The sequence below is a fragment of the Sarcophilus harrisii genome, chromosome 5, assembly GCF_902635505.1.
Source record: "Sarcophilus harrisii chromosome 5, mSarHar1.11, whole genome shotgun sequence".
NCBI lineage: Eukaryota > Metazoa > Chordata > Mammalia > Dasyuromorphia > Dasyuridae > Sarcophilus > Sarcophilus harrisii.
In genome coordinates this window covers 211,276,708-211,296,199 of record NC_045430.1, presented here as the reverse complement: position 1 = coordinate 211,296,199, position 19,492 = coordinate 211,276,708, and the positions used below count along the sequence as shown (strand labels likewise).

The 19,492-nt window shown below is 34.4% G+C and overlaps 1 protein-coding gene across 8 annotated transcripts in view; it reads left to right on the top strand.

The window, feature by feature from the left end:
- Nucleotides 1–19,492, top strand: part of DIP2C (disco interacting protein 2 homolog C) — a 581,014-nt gene that overhangs the window by 507,176 nt on the left and 54,346 nt on the right. For 6 of the 8 annotated variants that reach the window (XM_031939601.1, XM_012551185.3, XM_023505022.2 and 3 more), the window contains 4 exons: nucleotides 2,249–2,417; nucleotides 6,038–6,208; nucleotides 16,394–16,423; nucleotides 18,592–18,653. In XM_031939601.1, coding sequence (XP_031795461.1) covers nucleotides 2,249–2,417; nucleotides 6,038–6,208; nucleotides 16,394–16,423; nucleotides 18,592–18,653 — 432 coding nt within the window. The remainder of the gene's footprint in view (nucleotides 1–2,248; nucleotides 2,418–6,037; nucleotides 6,209–16,393; nucleotides 16,424–18,591; nucleotides 18,654–19,492) is intronic. The other 2 variants (XM_023505023.2, XM_023505021.2) reach the window with 1 other exon arrangement.

Below are 19,492 nucleotides of genomic sequence, written 5' to 3'. Positions count from 1 at the left end.
TGCAGAATTCAGCCAACAGCAATTGCCATTTAACCACAAAAGCAAACAGAATACAATTTCTTCACAAACCACATGTGGGAGAATGGGATATGCTTTTGCTAAAAAGAGTTTGTTTATATGCAATAATAGGATTAGTTTTGCAACGTTTATTTCTATTCCCTTTAGACAGAACTTACTTCTTTAAATGATAAGCATTTCATTCACCTTAATATAGTTAAAAAGAATTTAGGCCAATAGTCAATTATTTCTTATAGGCTGGATTTTGTAGCAGATATTCATAAAAGGTACAAATCATCTTGTTCAGTTGGATTCTAGGGAGTTAGGAAGGAAGGACTGTTACTTTTAATTATTTCTTTTCCTAATTTCTTAGATTTCAAAATTTGTTCAAAAACTGATTTCTGATTTATAGTCTTCTCAGTTATTTCTCTTTTATCCCTTGAGTGGACTTTTAAAAGGAATACTTGGTTTGAACAAAATATAAATTCTACTATTAAAATAAAAGACATGCCTTTGGTTGCTTTAACATAGCCTCTGTTCAAATAGTGACAACTTTAGGGATCTTGAAATATACCAGAACAATATTTGAGTTTTCCTTCTCATCTTAATAGTAAATGAAGGGAGGTCAATTTGATCAATGAAATCACAGGTCTAGGCCCCTCATCTATAATAGGTCTAAAATACTGAGCAAGATGCTTAATGCAAAGACATTGAATACAAGAACAAAAAAGGACATTTTATTATTTTAGTGCCTAGAAGGGAGAATAATATATACACATAAAACATGCATAAATGAATTAAACATATATTTGACTAACCAATTCACAGATTATAGTAAAATCCATAAAGCAGGATATAGTGGAAAGAGCATTCCATTTGGCTCAAATGACAGGTTTGATTTCCAGCCTCTGTCACTTATTAGTTATGTGACACTTTGGCCAGATCACTAGTAACCTTATAAGTGATAGCATTAGTAAACTGGGATCTAGATCTCAATCTGAAAGCACATAGAATAAATGAATTTTTGTCAGCTAGATTCCTTTAACAGATCTTTTATGAATTAAGGCTTGTTTTTTCCCCTCTTGGATAAGATTCTAAAAGCTGGAAAGCCTATTTTGACCATATTGGGGTAAAATTGGCTTTTGCACAGTGACATTTAATGATGCCATGAACCCTGCCTGCCTTACCTTTGAAATTCTTTATAGCAGAAAACTTCTTTTTTATGTAACCCTTAGAAAAGGAAAGAGTACCTTCTTGCATGTGGCAATTAGAAGAAGATGGTTGACTTTGGATGATTTTTTCATAAATAAAAAGAAGTTGTAGATATTTGAATATGACATTCAAGAAACCATGAAAATTGGGCAAATGTGAATCCCTCATTTGTGCCAACTAATACCTTTTGTGCTGGCAATGTAGTATATAAGTCCTGATTTCTTAAACACAGTGTCTGAATATTTTCTTTCATTTCTCAAAATATGTGTACTGAAGTGAAAATCTATATCTCATTCCTTGATCCTTCTTAGCTAGTGTTTTTGCCATTATTTGGAAAAGAGGATAAAATCAACCCTTCAAAAATAGGCTTAGAATAATTGACAATTTTCCATCTTCCCAATTTTAAAGATCATTTTTTTCAAGTATCATAGATACCACCAAATGTGAGAACTTTATCAAAATGGCATCCTTCCTGCTTCAGTGAGACTCTGGTTTACAGAGATAATACAGCAAGTTCAGAAGATGAAAAGCCAAATAGAATATTAGTTTTAAGTAAGATGTTTTAAATAAAGATGCATTTTGACAAGACCTGACCTGTAAATCTTCAAAGAGGCTTCAGAAACATCATCTTATGTGATTGTTTGTGAGGCATGTGGGACAGATCCTGTTCTTCCCACTTTACAAATGGGGAAATCAAAATATATAGATTAAATGATTTATTCACAGTTACATAGAGTTGGTCATAGAACTGGAACTGAACCTTAGATTTTAGATGATGATATCGTTTGTCTTTAAATTATCTGTAGATTTTCATTTTATTTTTCTTGTTAATATGAAACATGCTTGCATCACTTGACATGTAAAAATGGATTATCATATTGTTTGCCTTTGCAATGGCTATGGGATGAACTAGAGGAAGGAAGGGAAAGAGTTTGGAATTCAAAATTTAAATAATTTTTTAAAATACTTTTTTTTAATTAAAAGAAATTATCTATAGAGAATTGATCTTCTTCTGACCAGTAGTCTTTTGTTTTTATAGTGTTTATTCAGGACACCAGTCTATTCTGATCCCTCCCTCAGAGCTGGAGACCAATCCTGCCCTATGGCTTCTTGCTGTGAGTCAGTATAAAGTCCGAGACACTTTTTGTTCCTACTCAGTCATGGAGCTTTGCACCAAGGGACTAGGCTCACAGACAGAATCATTGAAGGTAAGTAATCCCTCAGAAAGCTTGAAGTTTGTTTTTGCTTCATGTGAGTGAATGTGGCCAAACATCATGGACAAAGATCCAGCCTTGAAGCCAGGGAGAATTGGGTTAAAAGATCCATTTCTGATGCACACTGGCAATGGACAAGTCCCATAACTACTGTTTACTCTAGGCAACTGTTTAACACTATGAAGTACCAAGAAGATGCTGACTTGAATCAGTCTAAGGAGATTTTTTACATAAGAATTCAACATATCTATGAAATCACAATTTTAGTCCTTCTGTCCATACTATGTGAAAAGTTCTGAGCAATCAATGGCATATATTGTCAAGTAAAGACCCTCATTGCTTACCGAAGGGGGAAAAAGACATATTTGCAAAGGAATTGTATGTCATGTGAAAGTATGAGAGATAAAAAATGTTATAAGATCACAGGTGTGAGGGATTCTTTCTAGCTGGTAGGATTGAGAAAGACTATGTGAAAATAGTATTTGAAGGATGAGTAGGATTTCATCTGGTAAAAGTTCAAAGGAAGGAGAACTATATTGCTCTTAAGGATTTATAGGATTTATATCTAGAGTATGTATAGATGTCAAGAAACCAATATTTCAAAGAATAGTAATGATTATTGTTTAAATCTCATTGAAGCTTCACTTAAAGAATTGTAGAAGACAATTTGTTAAATTTCCATTTTATCTTTACCGTGAAGTGAGAATACCAATCCCCCCCCCCCCCATTTAATCCAAGGATACCCTAATTACTTTATGTTGTCATGGCAAATTCACGTAGCTCTTATTTCAAAAATCTATTGTAAAATAAATGTGAAGTTTTCCATTATTATATCTAAATTCAGTAATCAAGAGTCTCTACTCCTGAAATTAGTTATATTTGGGGGCTTTTTTAAAAACCAAGAAGAACCTTCAGAATTTAAAATACTTGCATAGGGGCAGTTAGGTGGTGCAGTAGATAGAGCATCAGCCCTAAATTCAGGAGGACCTGAGTTCAAATCTGGTCTCAGACACAACACTTCCCTAGGTGTGTGACCCTGGGCAAGTCATTTAACCAATTGCCTTAGGGGGGGGAAAGGTCTAAAACACTTGTTTATGTATGCCCCCCAACTAGTCCCTAAAACCAAGAATGCCCAAAGAATGCAAAGATAAAATCTAGAACAATGAATAACTGAACTGAGAAATCATATCTTTTAAGTACTTTTATTTTTAAATATAGGAACTCCTAATTAGGCTTAAAGGGTAAACATATTATAGCTTAAAGTTCTTCATATATTATATCTTTTAAGTACTTTTATTTTTAAATATAGGAACTCCTAATTAGGCTTAAAGGGTAAACATATTATAGATTAAAGTTCTTCATATATTATATCTGGAAAGTATCTAATATTAGCAGAAGTAACTGATAAACACATATTATAAACCAAAACAAGCAAAGCAAGAATGCAATTTCCTTTAGGTAATGAGGCCTTTCATTCTATTGATCTTGTAAATTAAAATGTCCACACAAGGGAGTCCTTTCTGACATTATTGGTTTATATAATGTATTCTCTTGGTTTCATCTTGAGCTTCATTCATGATAGTCATATATTTCACACAGTTATAGATTATTTAGTATAGCTGTGCATTTATATACATATATGTATATGTATATGATGTAGGTTGTATGTATATGCATAGAAAGAGAAAAAAGGAAAAAAATCTCAACCTACAGTCCCCAGAATTACATATAGACACAGCAAGGAAATTAAATATGGAGTTATAAAAAGAATTTTACATTTCACATATATATATGCAAATATATGTATGGATAAGCATGTATTAGATATGTAGTATATACCTTATACATTCACTTTGTATATTATATCTGAGTGCATATATAATGTAATATTATTACTTCTGAAGCCAGCAGTATAAATACTTTGTACACTAACACTAAATATAAACTTCAAATAATTTTATGACTACTATAGCCAAAAAACTGATTATTTGGTGGCCAGTCTTTTTTTTTATTAGCCTTCTCATACTTAGCTGGTCCTAAACGTAGCAGACCATAGGCATATTCTATGGGAGTTTCAGATTTGAAGTCTTTCTAATTTGGCAAGGCTTTCCTGAAAGGATCCAGATTTCAAATAACCATTGTCATTTGCATTAGACATTGAGGAAACAAGTAAGATCTTAGTAAAGGAAAGTAGATTGTCTAGCTATGTCAAAATAGATTTCTCTGTCAAGCTTAATGTTCAATATAAGAACAAGGAAATACACATTCAAAAGCAGCAATAGCGGGAAAAATTTACATTGTCAGAAAAGCCACAGCATTACATTAGTTCCTTCTCAGAGTTGCTGTGTGGAAATTGCTTTCCAAACTCTAAGCTATCACATAAATATGTGAGTTATCATTATAATAGTTTAATATAGCAAGTAAACAAAATACAGGCAGACACACACACCTGTTCGTGTCAACATTGTCTTGAATTCTCTCCTTTTCTTCAGTCACAAATGCATTTATTGGCAACCATAGAATGTAAAGAACAGACTGGCTTTATTTTGTAGAGTTCTCCTCTCTTTGTCCCTCATTTACGTACCAGCAGACAACATATATCAGAGCTTGTGGTCATTCCTTTTTTGGGATGCCATCCAACAATTTTGTTTACTCTCAGTGTGAACTGTGCCAACTATTAGCACTGAAAGCATTCTGCGTGGCTCATTTGAATTCTTCCTCCTCCGATTTCTGGTGCTTTTGCTCACTGGACCTCATCCGATGCAGAAATATTTTACCATAAAACTATAAAGTGATTAATCAGAGGGAATATATCATTGGGTCTTTCAAGGGCCACAGGACATAAAATGCATGATCCATCTCTATAAAGTCATTGGAAAGGTCTGATTTCCTATTTGCATCCAGTGGGTTTGGATTAAACCCATGCTTAGAAATGCACATGTATTACACACACAGTCACGCTTGTAAGGACATACACACAAACATTTCATCAGGCTTCTTTTCCTGTTTTTTTGCCAACCTTGAATGACCTTCTCAGAAACATTCATTTTTATCTATTTCCCTTGCTTCACTTACTCTTTGATGACCTTGAAGCTATTTAGAAAATATGTTTGCTGTTACTACTTCAGAGGGGCAGCCCAGAGTGGAAGACAGAGAGCTGGTTTTGGAATCAAGAACTACATTCAAGTCTTGCCTCTTGACACTTATGAGCTAGCTATGTGACATAAACAAGTCAATGAATCTCTCTGAGTCTGTTCTGCTTTGATGGAGAGGGGGTATCCCAGGTTTTTATATTATCCCTTTAATTTTGAATTTCACTCGGTGTTTTGAACAGGTAGTTCTCTCCTAAAGCAACAATATTAAATGACCATATAGTACTGGATCTTTGCTGTGTTCTTGTCATTTGAAATCTGGACCCTTTCAAGAAAGCCTTGCCAAATTACAAAGACTTCAAATCTGAAACTCCCATTGAATATGCCTATCGTCTGCTACATTTCGGACCAGCTAAGTAGGAGAAGGCTAATTAAAAAAAAAGACTGGCCACCATGATTTTACATAGAGATACCCAAGTGTGAGATTGCCTTACCAATCAATGTCATTATTATGCTTCCCAGGCAAGAGGACTGGATTTGTCCCGAGTACGGACATGTGTGGTAGTGGCAGAAGAACGCCCTCGAATAGCCCTCACACAGTCATTTTCAAAATTATTTAAAGATCTGGGTCTCCATCCGCGAGCTGTTAGCACATCGTTTGGCTGTAGAGTTAACCTGGCTATTTGCTTACAGGTAAGTTTCACTAATGTTATTAGGTTCTGGAATAAAGGAGGTGACAAGGGGATATAAAGTACACACCACAAATCTGAAAAGTTTTTGACCTTTTTATTTTTTTTTTTCCTGGATAGGATGCTTAGTTAAGGTTTTTGTCATCTTTTCAGTAAATGTGTTTGACTGATACATGGGTGTTGATTTTACTATTTTTTCTTACAGATTCACATTTGTCAGTAATCATTATTCATAATGGGGATTTTTTGCATTCACGTTATCCTAGAATCTTTTAACTTCAATAACAGGCGTGGCAATTTGTCAGAATTTATGCCATCTGTTTTTCTAAAGAATAAACACTTGAAATAATGTATTCATACATCCTGCATCCCTGTCTCTTTAAAGGTTTGGTGTGATATAACTAGGTAAATAATTGTTTTTTAAAGAATTAAGTCAATTGGAGGTTCAAATATCTCCTGTTGTATTGACAATATAAATCACAATCTCAGTTTAATTTCCTTGCCTTAATAGTTAAGAAAGATCCTTGAGATAAACATTAGCCTTTATCTACTAAAGAAAATCTGATTTATTATCTGCCTTCTTAATTAGTGTCCCTTCCAACCATATTTATAATCTCTTTTCTTTAAGCTCTTGTTTTTTTTTTTAAGGAGACACCCCAGCCCATGGAAAATTCAAATTTTCCAGAATTAAAACTAATTTAAAAAAAGATAAAGACAGTTCATCTTTCCATAAAGTTCTTTACAATTAAGTCCCTCTAATTTGCCCTCATGGTATAGAGCTGTAAAGTTCGTTCATTCTGTCGCATTTTAAGAAGAAAAGGCAAATAGTGACTTGCATCTTTCTCATTCATTACTCAAACCCTATTCTCTGTCTATAAGTGAATTTCTTTTGCTTAATTTTGCCTACCTGTTAACAAAGGCATAATTTTGTTGTTGTTTCTTTCATGGAGTAGGAAGAGAAGGAGCTAATGATAGAGTTGTCTCCCCTCTGCCCCATCAAAAAAAATTAAGAAGTAGGGAGGGTCTTGGAAGTATTTTTTTAATACAGAGGAGAAAAGAGAAAGAAGACAAAAGGAAATAAGACCAGCAGAAACTTTGAAAGTAACATATTAAAATTTTTTGTATACCTTAAAAAAATGGGATACATAATAGATTAAGATTTTTATATGTGATTGTATATTTTGGTTCTACCCTCTATGTAGAAATGTTTTTCCCCCTCTTTCTCTCCTTTTCCCTTTCTTTTGCTGTTTAAGTTCAGAATTTATTAGAAAAAAAAGCCCCACACAACTAAATGTAATTTTTTAAAAAAAGTGCAATGAAGAGAGTCTTGCAAGTATTTCCCCATTTTTACTCATCTCCATTCCTCTATAATTTCATCTCCAAAACAGTTATTTTCCTATTTCTCTTTTCTTTCTCTTCTCCAATTTCTAATCAGTCTTCTGCTACTACTTTTATGTTCAGATAGATAACCCTTTTATTGCCCTTCTCACATCTTCATCATTCTGTCTCATTCTTAAATTCACTAACTACTCCAAACAGCAATTACACCTTCCTTCCCCAGAGAGTAACTGGGACTTCCCAAGTGAGACTGTAATGAGAAATCATTAGCCAGTAACTTGGCAACAATAATATATTTATTCTATTTCTGTCTCCACTGTCACTTTGAAATGCTCTAGGAAGTCCTTTCACAAAAGGAAAACAAAACAGATTGTAAAAGGAAACCATAACACTTAGCACTTGTCATCTTTGACATGATTTGTAAGCATCAACAAATTAAGATTCGCAAATACTCTTATGAAGTAGGAATTGATCGATTTTTACTTCAAGAGTGACAAATTCGGGGGTGATTATTAGCTTTTCAAAAATGTACATTAAGTGTGCATAATTCTCAAGTAAATAAGACTAGACTTCTTCATATAGCAACTATTAACTATTAACAAAAGCATTTGAAATTATAAAAAAATAAACTTTTCAAGAACATAGTTGTCATATAAAGAGAAGTATAGCCCCAAATTGCATTTCCACAGAAATGAAAAGTGTCACAAACTGATCTCTTAATCAGATAAGAGAAGTCTTGATTCATTCGTTTTCTTGCTATTGTCCTTCATTGCTTTTAAGACTTTTCATGGACTAACAAAAACCTGAACTTCTTGTTTTAAAGGGGAAATAGAAGCTTATGCTTACAGATTTCCTTTATAATTTAAATGGACCTTATGAGATACAGACTGCTTGAAGGCATACATATATTTGGAGTATTCACCATGATATAGCAGCAAATAGTGAGCTCCCATTAAACCTGTTAAACTCTGAACAACTTCTATAGAAAATCAAAAAAGACTGTTTTACTTCCCTACCTACTCTTTATACTTATATTTGACAGGTAATACATGAGCTGGACATTCCACAGGAAAAGGAATTTGATGTCCCTGTGTCTTTGCTTCTTGGGCTGGTACATTCTTCCTAGCCTATATCAAAGGATATAATTTTCAGATTTTTTGTATCATGAAAGAAATGAATACAAAAATGATCAAAGGGTCTTTTTAAATTTTTAAATTAATTTTTAAAATTAAATTTGTAACCAGGAGAAAAAATTAGTAAATTCTTTCTTATGCCTGTATATGGCACCATATGTATTATCAAAAATTTTCAAGAGCCCAACTTGCTAGTGCAAGGTCAAATTAAATAAGATGGCATACATAAAGTGATATTCATGCAATTAGATGAGGCCCTGTAGCTGAACAAACAGCTGTCAGATCATGAAGCTAAGCAAAGAGTAAGTCTTTGCTTAAGAAAGCTTTATGTATCATGTGATGTGAGCAGGGGTCAATTTCTTAAAGAGTTCTAACATTCTACAGTCTTATGAGGCTTCTCCTTGCCTGATGATTTATTACTCTAATCTAGAATGTCCCCCTAAGTAATTTTTTTTAAAGCTTTTAAAGCTTTAGCACAAGGAATCAGACTTTCTATTCTAGTGATTAGTCTTCCACTGAATCTCTTTTGGAAAGACTTTATGTTTGTTTTCTATGTAATTAAGAGTATGGAGAAAAGTTTGTTGGAAAGACCATTGTCTTGAAGATAGAAGACTTGTTTTTGAGTCCTAGTAACTTATGACCTAGAAAACTAATCTGGCCAAACCATTTTTTCACTGATAAAATTGGAGAGTAGTCCATGTTAATGATAATCCTTTATAGCAATCTGCAAAATGATGTATATGAAAGTATTTTTTTCTGTGTGAAGTACCATATAAGAATAAATTAATAATATATCTAGGGACAAGATAATTCAGAAAAACCTAATTTCTGTGATGCTATTGATTCAGGTATTCAGTTTGGGAAAATTGAAGGGTAGTTGTTAGGTGCTCAATCATTTCAAGACAGGAATTGCCCACTGTGTGCATTTTGACACTGTTCCTTAGAGTTCATAAGTCATTATTATTTGATAAAACATGACCTTCTCAAATGAAAAATAGATTCCTTTGATTTTTGCATGAACTTCTAAGATTGTAGGCACTTTTTAAAGGAGAAGATCTAGATGCACCAACCATTTGTTATTGTCAGAAAACGACATTTCCCAGAATGTCTAGCTGCACAAATGACTTTTAATGTAAAACAGTTGTAATTTGTTGAATTTAGTGTTGAAGAGAACATTAAAAAGATCACATCCTGACTTCTGTGTTTAATTAGCCTTAACATAAATTTCTCTTAGTGCTGCTAAAAAGTGTCACTTGTTTATTAACCTCTGTTGGAAAGGATATTGCCTGCAGCCACAATTACTCTTTTGAAAAATTTAAGATGAAGAGTTTTAGCTTGTACTAGGTTAGAAATTGTGTTCTCTCATAAAAATCTTAGTATCATTCCCCGTAGGATTTATGGGATAGAAGAAATCCCAAAACTTTTCCCTTCTTTCAAAGCAGATTCAAATTATTTTTGGGGGTTGGGTTTGAAATACCCTTGGGTCATTTCTAAGGAAACTTTTTGATCTTTATTACAGATGGTGAATAACTGTCTTGAAAAGAAAGCTGTATTTATAACTTGCAGGCATTTCAAAGCTCAGTGAAATCAATAGTATGAAAATCTTAAATTCACAGAATATTGTAATTGGAAGTGACTCCAGGGGGTTTCTGGCTCAACTTTTACCTGAAGAGGAATATAATCTCTCTGATAATGTAGTCACCCAGGGTACCCATTACCTACTGGAGGTGCCCTTTCCATTTTAAGCAGCTCTGCATGTGAAAGTAAATGTGGTTGTATGTGTACACATACATGTGCACACATAAATATACTGGAGAAATATATATAAGATATGTATGTATGTAATACTGAGCTGCCTTCTATCAAACTTCTATCAAACCTAGTTCTACTCTTTATGATAAAGTATTAAAAAAACTCCTTAATGTCTCCTCCACATGATATCCTTTCAAATTTTTAAAGTTCATTGCCATGTTTCAGTGAATTCTTTTCTTCTTAAAAACTAAACATCCTCAGTTCCTTTCAATCATATGGCATGGTATCTATCCAGTCCCTGTACCACTCTGGTCACCTTCCTTTTGATTGATTCCAGCTTACTGGAAGAAGAATTACATCTTCAAATGTTGCTTCTCAAACTAAATACAAAATTCTGGATGGTGACTGACCACAGGAGGCTGTAGTATGTCTACTATTCCCTTCCTCTTTGCAAGACTTCTGTTAACTTAACCTAAGATTCCATTAACATTTTTGACCACCATGTCACACTGGTGACTCACTGAGCTTTTTGTCCATTAAACCCTCTCTCCCTAGTCTCCTCCCATAAATCTCAAATATGGGTGAGACAAAGCATTAAGCATCATTTGCAACACTGACAATTTTTGCCCCAGATAGGCAGCTCAAAAATGCAACTAATATGTGAATAGGTAATAAAGAACAGAAACACCATGTCATTCACATTCATTCCTTATATCTGCAATTGCTAGCCCAAACTCAAGTTAACACAACAGGTACTAGAAAACTCTCAAAAAAAAAAAATGAATTTGATGGTAAAGCCACCAGAACCCCCAATTATTTTTTCCTGTAATCTACAAAATCTACAAAAGAAACTTATGTTATGCATATTCTAAGCAGTTGGTATCCTGGACACAGACTTAGTTTCATACTCCTTTTCAACTACATTTATATTTTTAGACAATTTGAATTAATGGAATTAGACTGAGGTACAAAAATATCTTCAGAATGAGACAGAAGCGTTCAGTTTTGTTCAGTGACCAAGTCAAGAAGGTGAACAAATGTAGGTATAATTTAAAATTGGCAGTAGTATGGGTTATTTAAAAAAATAGTTTTTAAATTGGAACTTCTGGCTTTGCCATTTGCAAATCTTGGCTTTGCCATTCTCCTGCTTCTCTGGCTTTGGACAAATAAGAGGGTTGGATTTGATGATTTCTATGGTCCCTTTCAGTCTTAAATCTCATGAAACCTAAATACAGGATTTCTACTTAACCCAACAGCAAGACATCACACACTTAACATTCTAACTGATGAATGGTTTATTGTAATTTACTTTTTATGGAAGGGTAAGTAAATGCCCTACAGCACATGTTTGCATATGGGATGAACTGAAGAGTCATAAAATGAAAACTAATGATGTTTGGAGAATTATTATCCCAATAATAAACAAACTATATAAACTTATGTAGATGGAGGTTATCTAGCCCCCTTTTATATTGTTATTATCATTTTTTACCTAAGTAAAAATCCTCTATTATTATAATGATAAAAATAATATAGAGGTTAATTTGAAAATGTGATTTTACAAATATCATTGGGCCTTACAATGACTCTGTGAGAAAATTACTATTAGTTCCATTTATAACTGACAACAATGACTCTATGAGAGACATAAAGATTAAGGGATTAATCCAAGGTCACACAGAATGTGGCAAAGGCAAGATTTGATCTAAGATTTTTTAACTCCAAATTCATTTCTATTTTCAGCATAACACAGCTTTCCAGGACAAGAATTAGAAAATCTTTTGGAAATTCTGCTCTTACCTCATGGAGCTGGAGTATATTCTCATCCTTCTTTTCCCTCTGTGTTCCTTAATGACCTTTTCTCATTTTTTCTTTTTTCTTGACCTATCTTCAGTCTTGACACTCCTGATTATCATTTTCTAGATCCTCTCAGTTCTAGTTTTTTGTGATACTGTTCTCTCCTGATTCTTCTTCCATCTGTCTACTGGTTCTTTCTGAGTCTTCTTTGCTGGACCTTCATCCAGATCATGGTCACTATTCTGGGCTTGTCCCAAAACTCTGTTCTGGATATTCTTTTCTTTTCTCTCTCTACTGTCTCAATTGCAATCTCATTAGGTCCCAACAGTTTATTATATCTATAAAGATGATTCCCAGATCTATTTCTCCTGATGTTAGTCCCTGCATCACAAGCTGCCTCTTGGACATCTCAAAATAAATGTGGTAGATGTCTCAGACTCAACAAAATTTTATCTTTCTCTTCAAACCCTCTCTTCTTCCAAATTACCCTATTATTGTCAAGGGCATCATTGTCCTCCCAGCCACCCTCAGCTCTTAACCTTGCCATTATTCTTAACTCCTCATTCACACAATTCATACACAAACAAAAAGGACGAGGTGAAGAGTAGGAGCATTCAAGACATAGAGGAATAGACAGGGCAAAGATATGGTGTCAATAGATGGAGCATCATGCATGAGGAACAGCAAAAAGGCATTATGTGTGTTGCTTTTATAAATATTCGTTTTCTAACCCAATTAGAATGTGAGCCTCTCGAGGGCAAAGACTGTTGTTTTTGTTTTTGTTTTTTTCCTCCCCTTTATTTGTAGCCCCAGCACAGTGCATCAAACTTAATAAACATTTAAATGCTTACTGACTGGTCACCTTCACACTTGAAGTCAATTAGATGTGGAATAGACTAAGCCATCTTTCTCCTGAGAGAGGCCTCTTTGATTTTGAAACTTCATTAACATAGCAAAGAGATCATTGAATCACAGGCAGTGTAAGAGTTTCTAATTCCTCTACAACTTTCGCCACATGAATATTTGTTAGATATTTTGATGGAAGAGTCCTTATGTTTTTATTCAATTTAGGTCTACAGAATATAGTTTGCTTTCCTCTGAGTAGATGACACTAATCACTTATAAATAGTACTTATACACCCAACAAGAGTGTACCCAGACATTTAGAGAGAATCCATTACATCCAACCATAGCCAAGTTTCCTTTTAGATGATCCTGTTAAAAAGTTTTTTATCTTCCTTAGATTAAGCCTCAATTTTCCATTCTGTCTTTTGATTCTATCTTTTGGCATTTTATGATTGTAGTTCAGTTATAGTTTTTGTCCAAACATGCTTAATTCTTCTGTTCTAGGAAGAGAAGAGGCAGAGTGCTATTAGGGGAAAGGACACTAGATTGGGAGTGAGAGGATTGAGTTCCAATTTTAGCTCAGTAATTTACTATCTGTCTGTATATACTATATTATCAGTTTTCCCTTCAAAAAAAGTTCTTCTTGAGATTACAAGAAGTGTAAGAGAATTTCTCTCATACTGTTTTTACCACATGAATTTGTATTTAAATATTTCAAAAGAAGTTTTCTGATATTTTACTTAATTCAAGTAGATAGTTGGTTTTTCTTACTCATAAATAATTTCCAGAGCATACCACCCTGGGTAGGCTGACTATTCTTGCAGCTGGTAATTTCTGGAAAGCATTGACATAGTTCCAACTCCAGCTTGACTTCAGACAATGTGGACTCTTAGAAGGATGTTATTTAAATAATTATATTCATCTGGAATGTATGCAGTGTGATTCCCTCTAAGAATACAAAAGCACATCATACATGCCTTCTTTGTTCTTATTCTGCTTAATTTTGCCTCAATATATGAAGAGACAGTGGGGATGGTGTGGGAGGTTGGGTAAGGGGGTAAGGGGGACACTGAAAGTCAAAGACGAGAAACCAGAAGATCTAGTTTCTCTTCCTAGTCCTGCCCAAACTTTGTAGCTCTGAGTGGACCTCTAGGGACCTCAGTGTTGTGTAAGATGAGTATAAAAATGCTTATCCTAATTACCTCACAAAATTTTTCCGAAAGAAGTCCTTTATAAATTTTAGAATGCAGTATGTTTCTCCAGAAAAACCACTGATGGTTATGGAACTACACTTTCATTGCCCAACTCCAACATTCAATGGATGTATGGCTACAGTTAAATCACCAAACCTCCCTGAGTCTTCTTTTGTCCATTTCTAAAATGGGAACAAGGAAAATTTATATTACCTACCTCACAAAGTTGTTATGAGAAAAATAATTTGTAAATCTTAAACATTACATAAATGTGATCTGTTATAAAGAATAAAAAATTTAAGAGCCAAAGGATTCATCGCTTATGGAACTATAGCTATTGGTTTGGAAGAGTTCTCAGAGGTCATCTGGTCCAAGGCTTCTTAAACTTTTTCCACTCACTACCTCTTTTCTCTTGAGAAATTTTTATATGACCTCACATATATAGGCTTATAAAATGGGTATACACATCAAATATTTACTGATAATAAATCATAAAGAAAAATTAAAGACAATTCTTTTATATATATATATAATTTTACCATTTATTAAAGATGAAACAAATTTGTATATGAGATGGACATGCTTATTTGTTTTCGCTTAAAGACTTAAATTTTAGTGGAATATTTTATATTTTTTACAATTGCCAAATCATTTGCAGCCCCCACATTCAATTATGAGACCCCATACAGAATCACAATCCACAGATTAAGGAGCTTTGATCTAGTCCAACTTCTTCATTACACAGAGAGAAAACTGCATGGAAATTAAGTGACTTTTCTAAGATCACACTGATAGTTGTTATCAGAGATGGGATTTGAATTCATATCTCCAGAGCCAAAGAATTTTTTTAATGTTTCATATGTGACCCTGATTCTTCTGAAACTAAATCCAGTGTGCTTTCAAAATGTTCATGTTGGTATTTAGGAGTCAGTGGAAGAGACAAGCTGGAGCCTTTACTATAGTTTTAGATGCTATTACATTAGTTACCAGGGAGAGGTATTGGAACATTCAAGTATGGGATACCTTAGGGGCCCTCTTAATAGTTTTAATTATAAAAGCATATGTGTGGGTTTAGAATTAAACTATCTCAGAGAGCAACACAGACTCCCATACATTTTTTCATCTACTTCTGAAAGTCTTAGTGGTAGGTTTCTCTGATACCTTGTGAATAGGTGACACCTGCTTTGTTTTGATCATTCCAACACGAATTTAATGCTAGTCACTTTGGCAGACGCAAATGTGACATTATTTATAATTGTGAACAATCAATTGGTGCTGAGGAAATGAAGGAAGGAGATAAGAGTCCAGATGTGTTGAGGAAATATTGGAGAAATGTCCCCCGGTGCTAGAAGAGGCTGAGAATGAAGAGAAAGTATGTACAAAGGACCCTTTTAAGGGGTAGGTAGTCTTTGCTATGTGGCATGGAGGTAAACCATGCAAAAAGAAATAGCATAAAGAAAACTTCCTTCAATTTCACAAACAAATCCAGCAAGAGTAGAATATGTACTGCTCCTTGCACCTTTCTCTGTTGGTTTTGGGATTTCACTGAGCAGTATTGCTAAATTAATGTAGGTATATTGCTTTAGAGGCGAAAGACCAACATCAGTATCTTTTAGTATAATAAGTTTGGATTGCCATTTCAATTAACTAAGTGATTAAATACCTGGGCCAATAAAATTCAAACCCCATTTATTTTGGGAAAAACAAAAAAAAACACACAAAAAAGGCTTCCTAAAAATGAAATTATCCACTAACATTGTCTTTGTCTTTAAAACCACTTAGCTGTTTGTCCACAGTTATTTGTTTATTACTATCTCTTCTGTTGCTCTACTACTAAGATGTTGACATCTCATTTTAGTTTTTTTTAACCTTTAATGGTACAGTGGTTAATTTTTAAAATTTCTGTAATTGACATTGTTTTTGTTCTTTTTTTTTTTTTCATTCTGTTCCCTGCTTTTTGCATTTTCCTCCTTCCATTCCCACTTTTACTTCCCATTTTAATCATTTGGGGGATTTTATGTGTTTTTTTGTTTTGTTTTTGGTTTGTGGTCTGTTTGGTTTCTGTTTTGGGTCTTGTGTTCTCTCTTTCCTTCTCTCCTGTTGTCCTTGCTATCCTGCTGCCTGCTATAGCCTCACAGGCTGGGGAAGCTGGCTGACCAGGTAGGGAATTTTCCTGTTCCCTCAATAGCAATACCTACCTTATCAGCTTCCAACAGTGGGACAGACTAGAAGTTGAGTCTGGAGATTGAGGGGTTTAAAGACCCTTGGTGCAACAATGCAGATGGCCCAGGGCTATTTAATCTGCTCAACCCTCATCAAACATTTCACCTTTGTGACAAATATTCCACTTCCATTGAACATAACCAATGGTGTGTGTTAATCTCATCTTCCATCATTTTCACTGTTAGATCCATTTTATGTTTCTTTTCAAAATTGACCGAGTCCCAGAAAATCTGTCAACTGAAATACCTTTTCCTCCCCCAGTTCCATTCTACATTCAATAAAACATGTTGCATTACTTAAAACATGTTAACTAGTTCTCCACTCGGCACTAGTCTGTTACACAGCTGAGTATATCTAAGTAGATTTGCCAAGACTCCTGGCCAATTAGACCACTCTTTATACTGTATATTAATGTAATCTTCATTCTAAAGGCTAACCTGCATGTGCTGCTCCTTAGATCTTTCTCTGTCTTGGTGTTTGGTTCTCCATGAGAAACATTGTTAAGTAAATAGAGTATAGAGTTAATAATTCATGAAGAAATTTAGTTTCTTTGTCTATTTTTGTATGGAATTAGATTTCCCCCTAGAGAATGTGTAGTTCTACAACTAAAATACCAGCTGATATTTCTACAGGCATAAAATTGGTACTGAATGGGAGTCAAAGAACAGTTAAACTCAAAGGTCTAGCCTAATCTCCACACATAGAATGAATCCCATCTATCCTATATCAGATAAGTGGTTATCCAGCCTTCTCTTGAAGATCTCCACTGATGGAAAACTTGCTGCCCTTGTAGACATTATATTCCATTCAATATTTAGCTGATATGTTACCCTTTAATTTCTACTCAGCTGGTCCTTGTTCTGCCTTCTAAGGTGAAGCAGAAAAAGCCTAACCTCTTTTCCATATGACAATCTTTCAGATTCTTGAAGACATATATTTTCCCTTACCGCGAGTATTCTTTTTTTTGATTTAAATATCCCCAATTTTTAAAACAATATTCATAGCAGTTTCATATCACCTCAACATTACCACTTTTCTTCAATAAATTCCATGTTTCTCCTTCAAAATAACACAAATTGCCTTACCTAGTGCCTGTGTGGAATCCGGGCTTGTCTTAGTGAGACTGAATGGAATTACTGTCTCGTGCAATGTTGTTTTATTTAGTGTGGCTATTGCAGAGATTCATGGAGCCACAGAAAAATGTCAGAGGCAACAGGATTTAGCCAAGGTATCTTTCTAGTTGGAGAGTAAAAACAAAATAGCAAGGACTTAATGTTGAACATTCAAATAATAATGAAAAAAGGAAGTGTCCAGGTACAGAGACAGTGAGGATTCATTCCTAGGCACCAGGACAAGGCAATCATATAGGAAAAAAATTGATTTAGATACCATAATGTCCCATCCAGCTGACTAGGGCTGATGTAGACAACTTCTGTCACAGAAAAGCTTGAGAAAACAGCTTTTAAAGTAGCAGCAGGAATATTGGATCACAGAGTTCTAGGATTAGAAGGAAGAAAATAATTGCTTTTTACATCTTTTCCTTAATCCAAGTCAGTTCATGCCATGTGTTCTGCATTAATATCTTGAGCTCTAAATACACACCTTTTTTGGTGCATGCAGTGAGAATTTCTCAGCAAATCATGCTTCATATTCTTGACAATTTGCTTCTATCACCCAAATGTTTTCTTAAATAGTCCCCGCTTTCTTTTATTTGGTAAACTTTTGGCATGCCTCTTATGGTACATGATTTCCATAATCTATAACCTCGTTTGAATTAAGCCTTCTGAAATGTCCACAATTATGTTGATAAGTTTCCTTTTTGAGACCAATCACTTTGAAGTTCTGATCATCTATCCCAAAGGTAGCAGGTGCCTCTGGGTAGGTATGGTTTTATGCATTTTTTCTAATCATAGATGGTAACTTAGAGTAAACATGCCATTACAAAAAGTAAGCTTAATTGATAGTTACATTACATGCTTTTATTTTATTGGCTCACCAATAGTTTAAAAGTAAAATGGGGAGCACAAAGAAAGAGCACTTACTTGATAGGGAAATCTCCTTTCCATTCACAATTCTGATTAACTAAAACATGTCCTTGTTTACAGGGAACATCTGGACCTGATCCAACCACTGTGTATGTTGATATGAGGGCACTAAGACATGACAGGTATGATGACATCCTGTTCTTGTTGCTTTCCTAACATTCAGGTACCCAAACATACAAAAGAAAAAAACAGAGAGATAGAAATTATAAATGTTAGTCAATTCAAAGGAGAACAAGGATCTCAATAAGATGGAAGGCTTGCTGGAAGCTGGAGTTTCCTGGTCAGGAGGCAGAACACTGGTACTTTTAAGCACTGTAAAGCTTCACCACATTTTAAGCTTTAGAGTTAACATGCCCAGTGGGATAATAAACCTCTTGAAAAACAGCACATGCTGTACAGATGTACTGCAGATGCTCCTGCATAATAACCAGGAGCGATTAAAGCTGCTGAATTGTACAATCTCACCTTATAATCGTCACAAGTCTTGAGCTGGGCTATTTAAAGTAGCCACTATTTTGCCCCACAATAAAATAGCAAATTTTGTGCTCATCTTTCTAGTTTCCACCCTAAAAGAATATCCTATAAGTAGGTACCGGGCAGCCACAGCTGTGAGGCTTATCTAATCATCCTTAGGAGAAGGGTTTGAGGTAAATTACCTTATAGGTATATAACTATACTTATATGTAGGTTTGTATCTTATAACTAGAAGAACCACATATAGTTTTTGGGGTTTTTAAATCAGTATTTCAGTGAAAGGTGAACAGAGAAAGAAGGGAAGGAATAAAAAAAAATATGAGCAGAAGCAACTGATGGAGCTACAAATACAGTCCTAGGCCTGGAGTCAAGAAAACCTGACTTCATCAGCATTAGACTCTTACTAGTTGTATGATTATGGTTGAGACAGTTCACTTTTATTTGCCTCAGTTTTCTCAACTATAAAATGGGGATAATAATAGCACCT